The 11,694-nt window shown below is 36.0% G+C and overlaps 1 protein-coding gene across 2 annotated transcripts; it reads left to right on the top strand.

Annotated features, from left to right (window-relative positions):
- Positions 1 to 696: 696 nt before the first annotated feature.
- On the top strand, positions 697 to 6,648 carry RB195_015954 (uncharacterized protein; the record flags this gene model as incomplete). Of its 2 annotated transcripts, none has more annotated exons than XM_064206903.1 (6): positions 697 to 944; positions 1,021 to 1,162; positions 3,529 to 3,689; positions 3,895 to 4,023; positions 5,092 to 5,221; positions 6,580 to 6,648. In XM_064206903.1, 6 exons carry the CDS (start codon positions 697 to 699, stop codon positions 6,646 to 6,648), a joined length of 879 nt encoding a protein of 292 aa, XP_064062784.1. The 2 variants fall into 2 exon arrangements, with proteins under 2 accessions (XP_064062784.1, XP_064062785.1); XM_064206904.1 differs by having other exon boundaries at positions 778 to 944.
- Positions 6,649 to 11,694: the final 5,046 nt, after the last annotated feature.

The following is an 11,694-nucleotide window of genomic DNA, read 5'->3' as shown; positions in this document are numbered from 1 at the left end:
TTTGTTGAGAACAAATAATAATAGAATTTAGGTTAAAATAGAAGAAAAATACTTCACTTGGAGCGTAATGCATGCAATGCGATGTGGCACGTAATATTTTCACTTTCGTAATAATTTTCATAGTAATTTTCGTAATATTTTATTTCGTAATAATATTTTCAGATGAACAACTGATGAGTGCTAACGCTATGAACTCGTCCACTTATCTAGTCCTTAAGAATCTTGTTAAGGATTAGTGTTGAGGTTGTTGTTGTTGGTTGTTAAGGAATAGATTCTTAGGATTTTTATGCTTTTTTGATTTCTACTTTGACGGTTTTTTTTTTGCGAAGGAGAGCTCATTTCAGATGTTTTATCATATCTCAGCCTAGCTCATATATCATTGTATTACATCTCACTTGTACCTGTATATTTCAATAGAAAAAAATTTTATCCGAATCTTCACAGCCATTTCCTGACTGTTGCGACTGTGTTTGCAAGAAGAATTGCACCTGATTTTTGTTGCTAACTTAATTTAAACTACTAGAATTTGTAGAAATTTTGAAAACACCTCGTTCTGGTTCGTGTTGCCTCTCGAAGACGTGTGGAGCATTCTCTTTGTTATCAGACATCACTTTTTCTTTCCTTCTCTTCTTTTTTTCTTTTCAGCATTTTTGACCTGTAAATATATGACAATGGATTTTTTCATTTTGTTTACAGATGTTTATTTCTCGATATATAATATATTCTAGAGAATTTCCTGTGCGATCACGATTCCCGTGTAGTCCTATCCGATCCGTAATGGGTGCATGTGAGTCAGTCGATTCGAAAGCAGCTCGTGAAGCTGCAATGGTTTCAAAAAAAATCGACAAGGAACTTGAGAGGAAAAACAACGGTAACATGGAACAAAAACTATTACTACTAGGTCCCGGTGAAAGTGGAAAAAGCACCTGTTTAAAGCAGCTGAAGTGAGTCAATTTGTTGGTTTATCAGCATTTTTGAACTGTAAACATATAATAGTGGATGTTTTCGTTTTGTTTACAGAATACTTCACGCAAATGGTTACTCAGAACAGGAAATACAGGAGAAAAAATTTGTTGTTTACATGAATATTGTGCAAGCGATGGCGGCTCTTCTGGACGCAATGGAGGTGTTGGGGATTTCTTTCGACAACAACTCTATGGAGGTACATATGTTGATGAAAAGAGTAAAAATTAAAAGATCTTTTTGAAAAAAAATTTATTAAATATTACAGACACCATCAGTGCCTAAAGTGTTTTTTTATGGAATTAATTTATATTTAGTATACTGTAAGCTACAGTACAACCATCTGCTAAATTTTGTTAGTGCTTCATTTTTAATTTCAAATACTTCAAACGTTGTTGAATCGTGACTCTTTAATTGTATTTATTAAATTGGTTGATTTTTAGCATAACACGGTTAAATTTCTGCTGTAAATGTCCAACTGGAATTCTAAAAAATCCGTGAGAAAAAACCTAGACAATTTTAAAGGAAAAATTCTTCGGGGAGATCTTTTTTTGTTCGACGGGGAAAGTTTTTTTTTCCGAAATTTAGCGATTATAGATCGTTTCGGTTTCTATGCCTTATTCTGATAGGATTTTTTTTTGCGTAGGCGAATAAATTTAGTAACTTTGACGGCTCTACGGTACTCATTCCCATATTTTCACGTGTCCTGAACGAATTCATGAATAAACAACGTTATTCGAGTTTTCCAAAAGGCAATTGGAAGAGTCAGGCCGCCTGCGGATCACGCGGTCTCCAAGGTCAACAAAAGTGCAGGCGTCTGAATCCTGTCGTGCCGTGTTCTTATGGATCGTACATAAATAAAAGGAATTTTTTCCGAATATGCTGGAAAATTTCAGTGAACAATTAGTACGAATTAATTGACAATTAATCTCCTTCTCCATTGAAGCACTCGAGTACTTGGGAATTCTTTTTCACGAAAATAGTAATATTTTTCTCATAGAAAAATTCTATTCTAAGTAGTGAGACTAAATTAAACGGCAACTGTACCTAATGCTGTAATTATGAAAAAAGTTGTAAATTCCCTTGAAAATTTCCGGATTTTCAAATTCTCAGCAGCGTGTCAAGGATTTTCAATGAACCCATGAGTCCTCTGAAAATCATCGACCATAAGGCTGGAGGAATTTTCTTTTTGTTAACATTTGTTCATTTTTTTCCTTCCCATAGTACAAATCCGAAATTGCTTGAATAAATTACTTTTTTTGAGTTTGGAACTTGGGAATATGTTATTAGGAGAATGGGAACCGTGTGTATTTTCGTTCCCGTATAAAATTCTTCGGACTAAAGTAAGAAAATGGTAAAAAAAAAACGAACTCGTCTGAGAGAGGTGAATGATGAAAATACGTTTTTGTATTTCGCGCCGAGGCTAGGATCATTTGTTGACTAACAATGTGAACCCAAAGTCAAGATTGTTAAAACTCTTTATTATGACTAACGTTTCTTAACTATTTTTATTCTTTTAATTTATTTTATTTTATTATTTTTGTCTTTTTTTTTTGAACTTTATTATGGCCTTCGTCAAAGCTTATTTTTATCCAGAACAAGTCATTATCCTCTAAGGACACTACATCCGATTTCATCTGTTCTTCGGGCGTTTTGGCGCACTATTTTCTACAGGGAGTTCGACTGGAGTGCCTTGTGCGACGCCGTATCTTCCAGGCCGTTTTTTACGGCAATTAGGAAGAAATGGACGGAATCACCTCCCTCTCCATAGTCTCCCATTCCGTATACGAATACTTCACCCGAAATCCGTACCATCTCAAATTCGTGGAGTGATGCCTTTAACACTTAATGAGGGTCCCACCCGTATTTAACCCGTAGATCAAAACCCACAAAGCTCTTGAAACAGAGCCAGCACGTTGATCACCGCTATGTGCTCTTTTTTCTTTCCGATAGTCGCAGTAATCATGGCAAGATTCAAGGAAGCTCGAATTTTTATGCTCTTCAGATCATTTATCCTGAATTTCACTTCGAGTTTCCAAACTTCTGCGAAAGGAAAACGTCACGAATGGTTTCGTAACTGATTGATTTGAATTAAATAAATTAATTTAAATTATTAGATTAATTAAATCTATTGAGAGATCTATCATAAGACAGGAATTGTTCTTCAAATTAGAGTGAAAGTTCTAAAGATTACTGCTAGAATTTTCTTCTTAAGTTAGTTAAGTTAACTTAAACTTAAAATTTGAATTTAATAACAATAAAATTTTAAATAAGTTAATTCTTAGGTCAGTGAAGTTAGTTAAAGCTTTATTCTTAAGTTTTCGTTAAGAAAAAAATTCAATTTGTTGTTTTCTCTTCCGATTTCCTTCAGACTTTCCTAAATTTGGATGTGTTAGCAATTTGTGGGCAATATTTATTTATTTATTTATTTATTTATTTATTTATTTATTTATTTATTTAACTTATTCATTTTATTTCCATTTTCATTATTTGCATTTACTTGCTAAATTTTTGTACATGCACAGGTTCTCGAGATTCTTTTATTTCTCGACGCTTCTGATTCAGATCCACGGGAAACTCGTCCGCAAAGTCTACGCGTCCGGTTGCGAATTCATCGAATGGGGTCCGGAGTTGCGAGCGGCAGTTCGTGAACTTTGGGCTGACAGTGGAGTGAGAAAAGCGTATTCGATGAAAAATTCCTTTCATATCAGTGAAAGTGCCGAATAGTGAGTAAGAGTTTCTCGACATGCTCCGGTAAACAACGAGTAAATAACAATTATATCTCTATGTAGACATGTACAGGTAGCAATTCATAGTTGTCTAATTGTTAGATCCAATACTTCTCAGTGGTAAACAATACGGTGAAAACAGGAAATGATGTCATGTCAATGATGTCGTTTTTTCTTCGTATTTTTCTAAATAATTATTTAGCTTCTTCAATGAATTGGAACGTATTTCTAAGAAAAACTACAAACCATCACTTCTCGATATTCTTCATACGCGTGTACCTACGTCTGGTGTTGTACAATTTTATTTCACCATGAAGGGTATCAATTTTGAGTGAGTTTTATAAATTGTGTGCAATAACACATAATTTGTCATTTATTCTAACAGTTTTATAGTTTGGGTTCAATTTTTCATTTTTTTAAATTTGGGTTGCAAATTTCAAAAAAAAAATGCATTCAAATCACATGCACATAGTTACCCGCACTTATGTTTACCGGCGGGACCGCGACACCTCCACAAGAACTCGCTCCCACTCTTGCTCTTCGGCACAAAGTAATCGCAGTAAAATATAACTGATATCTAACCGTAGGAAGACAGTAAATGTCAAAAGATAAAGTGTGTCTAAAGTAGATCATTCCGCTTGGGACCCTCCATCACATTCACTTCAATTCAGAATCATTTGAGGTTTACGAACGCGTCATAGCCTATACAATAGGGGAAGAGTCGTAGGGATAGCCGATTTATTTATTTATTATTTTATTTATAATCAGTTTCTTCATTGTCCCAGACAAGTCTGGCACCAATTTATCGTGCCCGTAGGGATGTAAGGCTTAGTTAGCACTAGGGCGGATTCAAACTTCCGATCGATCGACAGGGTAGAAAGCGGGACCTCTTACCGACTGCGCTATTCATCAGCCATGCATAGGCCTAGTCCCACGTGGGCTACCTCAAACATGGGTAATTAAACTTTATTATGAAAACAATAAACGAAAATCGAAATAAAGTTACAAAATGAGGTTGTGAGAGGGCTGCTCCGTCATTCTATCCTGAAAACCTGGAGCAGGGCATGGAAGTGCAAGAGATGTAAACATATTGAGTGAAATGTTGCAATTCTAGTATGTGATCGGGTCGGTAGATAACGTTTTCTTAAGCCAGAAGCTAGGATGATTTGAATTTCCTAGAAAGATCCGTCACGAGGTAACCACCTAAAATTAGTAGAGAAATTTCTATAAGGCCCGATTTGATTTTACGTGTTATTTACCTGAGTTCCAAATTACTAGTTCTTGAGTGATTTTGAACTTTTAAAATCTCTTCTTTTTTCTCTTCTATAAAGAAAATTTTGAACAATTGGAACAATTGTAATAGCTTGTTCAACTTGATAAATAGCTGTTTTTTTTCCAGAGTTTTTGATGTTGGTGGACAACGATCGGAACGGCGAAAATGGATACATTGTTTTGACAACGTTAACGCCGTTATTTATGTGGCCGCCATTAGTGAATATGATCAAGTTTTACGTGAGGATAACAAAACGGTGGGTGGATTTTCAGTGTTGTTCCTTCAGGGGAAATATCTGCGTCAATTAGAGTTTATGTATGTTACAAAATGATGAAAACAGTCTTTAGATTTGTTTAGTTTCTAAAATATTTGTTGTTCAGTTTTGTTTTCCATGGTGAATGTTTGGGCGATAAGCGACAATTTTGTGCAATATTGCGTAGGCGGTGATTTTCGCGATTTTTAGCCTCCTTCACATGTGATTGGGAACACGTCATTTTCATGTTTTTTTGCTACATTGTTTTTGCCTTCTCCTGTTTTTCATGGAAATCAGGACGTTTTTTACTCTGATTTTTTTTTGGTAAATTTCACTAATAGTTTGTGTAAAAACGATGAACAGACCTTATTTCTACTACATTAGTGTTATTTTGGACTGAACAGACTCTCATGCTCTGGTAATTTCCGAATTGAATAAGAAGAATCCAGAAAATCAAAAAAAAAAGAACGCTGAAGGCAAGTAAGCACTAATTGAGTACAAATGAAACGATTGTTTTTCTCGAAAAGTCAACAATGACCGCACGCGTCTCGTAATTCATTGGTCTTTGTCCGTCTGGTACGCTCTCGAGTTCGTATGCTATTTCCAATGCAGTGGTGTGGACCATTCTCAGTTTTTTAAAACTTCCATAGCATCCATCCATGGGTACCAGAAACGGTTATTTATTGTCAAGACAATGAAAAAGGCTTTTTTTTCGAATGAATTTTGCAACAGTTTTTTTTTCTAGAAATTTCCAGTTTTTATTTTACAGAATCGACTTAAGGAAGCATTATTACTATTCGACGGTGTTGTTAACAACCAATATTTCAAAGATGTATCGGTTATTTTATTTCTTAACAAAAAAGATTTGTTTGCTGAAAAAATATTATATGTATCATTGAAAGTCTGTTTCGATAGTTATGATGGTGAGTTGCTAAAATAGCATCTTATATATCCATATACCATGAGACTTATGTTGACGTGAGCTGCCGCGACGCTTGCGCTGAAATTCGAAGCGTCATTTCAATCTAGTAATCGTTGCGGCGGTTCGATCCTAGTGTTAGCATCGCATACAGTTTCTGCAAAAAAATTGTTTCCACCGTCTTCGATCAATTTTATCGATCAGTCATCGATCGATGAAATGAAGTGGCCGGCACGACCAACTATTTGATAGTTGTTCAAAGCAGTTAGTGACAGAAATAAGACGACAGGGCGAGGAAAAGAAATTTTGCTGAAACTTTATGTGAAGATACTGATACTTATATATTTGTGCGGACATTTTATTGATTTTTTGCAAATATTCTTGAATGCTCGCTATTTTTCTCCTCCTTCCTAACTGTTGACTACAAGAAAAATTTGTTCAGCCGGACGTGACGGAACCGGATACGCTGCCTCGGTCGCCTACATTAGAAAACGTTTCGAAAATGCGTTAATCAAGCATTCAAAGAAACCGTGAGTTCTTTTTTACGTAGCGGTGATTGATGATTTCATGTGAAAAAGTGCGGATAAATTCCACCTTTTTTCCCCCGTGTTCATTCCTCATCGATATAAAATTGTTTCCAGTAAAACTACGCTAATAAAATTTCTTTGATTGTGTAATAATTACACAATCGAAGAACTCAAGAAAAACACTTTATTGCTCCTGGTAACGCTCACAAAGTTTTTTCTAATTTCCTTTAATGCATTATCCAATCAATCTCGTGAAGGAAAAACGTAAGATTAGATATTTGCACTAAAAATGAGGAATATCACTTTTTTTTTAGGTGCGAATAGCCTTAGAGTTTACTTTTAAGAGTGAAAAAAGGTTGCAAGAAGAGAAAGAGAGGCTGAGATTTTTCTTTCAAATTTCCTTGGTGTACACAATTATTCGTAGAATACATACAACCTCTGTTTCCATTTCTAATTTTCGTTTTTTCAATTTTAAATGATTTCAAAGAACCCTCAAAAACGTAAAAATGGATTTGTGACTAGAATAAAATGGTTCTAAAATTGAAAATGATTTTTGAAGGTTAAAGAAAAAATTCAGTTTTTATCCCATTAATTTTCGATTATGGAACCATGTAATTTTGGTGCACTTTTTCTTTTTCCAGTTCACCTTCTTATTTTTTAAATTTTTTCTTGAAATTGTTTATTTTTTGTTCTTGAATCTTCACAATCACAATCAATCACAGCAGAACTTCCAACTGCGAAGAGTGGGTTCTATTAAACTTGTAGATAGTCTTCAGCACAGCTTTCTTCCTTCAATCGCTGCATTACGACCGTCGCGCGCGGCTGCGACACGTGCAGTGCCCGCCGCGTGCTCGATAACGTGCGCTGAGCTTCCGATTGCGCATTCTTTACTTCTTTATTTTATTTTCTTATTGTAACTGAGCTAAATATTTTTTTTTCACAAATCTATCTATTTATTTTCCCATTAATTTTATTATTTTTATACTTATTTTTCATCTTTTCTTTTGCCATCAACAGGATCCAATTGCATCCGCACGCAAAAGTCGTAATACTGAGATAAATGAGACAAAAATCATGTGAAGGACTGTAGAGATGACATTTAAATGCTTTCTGATAAAACTTTAAAATTAAGAAATAAAACAAACAAAAACGAAATAAACCAAAAAACATAAATATAAATATAATAATAAATGCAATAAGTAATAAATAAATAAATAAAATTAAGAAATGTAGTACTACTTTTCTAATTTTCTATTTCTACAGATATGTGCACGAGACATGCGCAACGGACACCAATCAAGTACAGGTGGTGATCAACTCTGTGATCGATACTATTGTACAGGAGAATTTAAAGGATACGGGAATGATATGAGTAGATCGAAGGAACGAATTTTCCCATATTTTCTTTTATCCTGTAAATATGACTCGAATTCTGCTGCTCAATCGTGTAATTTTCATTTGAAAATCACTTACTGGTACTTTATGAGCCTTTTATTTATTATTAGTGCTACACGGTTTAGACGTAAAATCCATAAGAAGGAAATTATTGAGGGAAATATGCAGAAGGTAATATCAAAATGTTTCCTTCTTTCTTTAAATAAATAAAATAAAATAAACATAAATATCGAATAGATTAAATGACGAAAATAATTTTTTCTTCACACTGCGATAACATTTCTGTGTTTATTCCTTGATATTACTTGATATTATTATAAACTACACCATTGGGACCATTCGCATAACACCAATTCCTTTTTTTTCGGTTCAGTTTTTTTTAACACTTTAGTAATTAATGATCTTCATCGTTACTGTGATGCTCATTCTTATAATCAATTTATTTTGTTGTTGTTGTTGTCGAACTCTTGCCAAAGTATCAAATAAATATTTTGTTTTTAATTTTATTTCTTTATGAATGAATAAAAGTAAAATAAAGTCACTGGCGTATCAATCCACTCGGGATGCGCCAACGCGTTTTACTGGAATTCGTAATCGATGAGGTTTTGGAACGCGTGTTGGCCTATACAATGACTTGCGGGGGCCAGCCGATGATCAAGTCGGTGTTTTTATCCTCCCAGACAGGTCTCGTGCCAATAGATCGACCCCGGAAGGATGAAAGGCTTGGTGAGCACTAGGGCGGATTCGAACCTCCGATCGATCGTGCAGGAAGCGGAACCTCTAACCGATTGCCCCACACCCGCCTTTTATGATTGAATGGCAGCATATAATATAATAAATATAATAATAAATATCTGGGAATATTATTTTTTACCCTAATATCAAATCATTAGCATAATATGGATGTTGCGCAGTGATAAGTAAATACACAACATCTGTTCGGATGCGATGATGCGTAACGGTGAGCCAAGAAACTTTTCTACTCGCTCGGGATCAGCGAGTAGGTGTCGGTTTTGTATGAGACTATAAAAACGCAGACTTGTTAAAATGGTAATCACCATACACAAAAAAAAATTAAGTTGGAAACGGTCCTCAGCGACAGAAATATTTCGGATAAGACCAGAAAAGAAATTCGAGAAAGGAGAAAAAAGAGAAAAACTTGTTACTCTCAACACGCCGGATCCAGCTGCGCAGCGGTGAGTGAGTTCTCCTCGGTTGCCTCGTCAAATGAAACCAATGAATAGGTTGCTGAGGGGACCAGAACGTATGCTACGAGGAGCGCTCTAACGTTCCTCGTAGGCATTAAAACGGTTCCCACGCCGTTTTTTTAGGATGCTTAAGGAGAGGTGAGCGGAGCTACCCCTGATCCCGCTGCCTACAACCTCATCTATAGCTTCTCACGCGTATTCCTTCATCACGTCAGATTCGTGGTATGCGGCCTTTAAGGACATCACACCACGAATCTGGGGTGATACGGGTTTCAGGGGGATTATGCCTATCGTAGATTGTGGGGAAGAAGGTGATTCCGTTCATTTCTTTGTAATCGCCGTAAAAAACGATCCAGAAGATGCGGTGCGTACACCACAAGGCTGGCGCGCTCCAATACGACTCTTCGTAGACAACAGCGCCCCGGAACGCTCGAAGCCTCATTTTCCGGGCCATTTTTTACGGCGATTAGGAAGAAATAAACGGAATCACCCTCTTCCCCGTATAGGAACTACCCACTTGAAATCCAGGTTCGTGGTATGCTGCCTTTAATCTGCTTCCTTTCGCCTTCTTCTGATTCCTGAGAATCATGAACAAAAAAAAGAATTTGCCTTGGGTTTATGGCATTCTTTTGAAGATGTTGAACAAAAAAAAAGGAGTCGCATTTCGATATGAGTTAGAAGTGTAAAGGACTCTTAAGAGGCATCTCTTCATACAGTTACCGCCAAACATATTTCATTGATCGGATGCCTCCTCGGCAACTTGCCCGCCATGCCGATCGATGGAACGATAATCGATAAAGCGCAGTCATCTCGGTCTCGGGGCTTCTCAAGGTTTCTTTCTTGTTTTTTTTTTTTGAAAAGATTTCGTTTTTTTTTCTCAATTCTTCATGGTAAAGAACTTTCCATAGTTGTTCTCCTTCTTCTTGCTCGGATCCCCCATCAGTCATGTTCCTTATTTTTGATCGGATTCCTCCGTCCTTCGAATCTTATGCCCTCTCAGCTCGTCAACTGTAGACCATCCGACGACGCTCAGCCTACGGTTCCTCATCCGTCTACCAAGATCAGTGTAAGATCTCCCAGCCCAGTTTATGGCAGTGGCAGCTTTTTCTCTTCTAATATGGGATAATAACTTGAACTCTTTTTTTCCTCAAATGCTTAACCCCGAACCATAATAAATCTTACTGCTCTGGATCGAAAAAATGTCTACTAAAAATTGTCAATTCAAAAAATCGTGAAAAAGAAAGTGACTAACGTCCCATTTTTATACCAGAAGAGTCTAATGTTGGGATTCTGAGCGGAGTATGGTTTTATTACCAAGTCGAAAGCCATGATCTGGTCATGCGGTACCATATGGTAGTAATGTGATGACATGTAACCTACGTCTTCAAGGTTCACGAATACAAAAAAAATTCTTGCGCTAGGAATGGTGAACGTCTTTTTCCTTGCAATAATGTTCTCAGTAAACAAGTTCGAGATGTTGATTCCAAGCCACAAAAACTCACCTTCTTTTTATCCGTATATCAATCGAGAGATCTCAATTTTCTAAACCTTATTCATTGTCGTCGTCGCGTATGCCATTCATCTATGAGGTCATTCTAGTTTCCTAAATCCTCCCATATCTTTCGTGTTCTTTTCACATTTCTGCGCTGGCATTGTGCCAGTTTTTCTCATATGTTGTTTCAGTTATTAGAAATTTGTATGCAGTCCAAATCACATGCGTGTCAACAAAAACTCATTAAGAAATCGCCACAACAAAATCATGTCATCACCGTCATTTTTACGAGAAAAAAATACTCGAAATTGCAGAAATCTTCATTCGAAGATGAAGCCGTTCTCTTCTAAATTTGACTTTGATTAAGCTTAAGTTGAAAAAAATTGACTCGGATTACGCTTACGCTACCGCGTTTTCCGGTGATTTGAACAGTTTCCGTAAGCGATTTACAGGACAGCCCAGATCACGCCATACATACTATGGTTATTCCGCCTACGCTGGGTCAACGCAAGCCCAGATCTTGTAATTTGCTAAAATTTCAATAATTTATTGAGAAGAAATTTGGAACTCAGCAGATCCGGGGTATTTAATTTCTGTATTTAATTTCTGTAATTTTTCTTTCTTATCTTGCTTTCCTTTTTCTTTCTTTCTTTCTTTTTTCTGTTTTATGACCAGCATCGAAATGCTCATCCAGGAAGTGCTGCGAAAATCGTCGTGTGATGTGCCAGGAAAAAAACCTCCATTTCCCAAAGTATATGTCAACTTCAATTTAAATTATTCCCGACGATCCAATATCACACTACATAAATTGAATTTTGAAAATTTATTGTATATGTACGTGATACGGTGTACAAGCTATATACAACAGTTAAAGATAAACACGAAAAAGGACGAGACACTTTCAAATTCATTTAAATAAATTAAATTGAAAGTGA

This window comes from Necator americanus, chromosome V (genome assembly GCF_031761385.1).
Source record: "Necator americanus strain Aroian chromosome V, whole genome shotgun sequence".
NCBI classification, from domain to species: domain Eukaryota; kingdom Metazoa; phylum Nematoda; class Chromadorea; order Rhabditida; family Ancylostomatidae; genus Necator; species Necator americanus.
The sequence above is the reverse complement of the archived record's forward strand: the minus strand, read 5'-3'. Positions and strand labels throughout refer to the sequence as shown.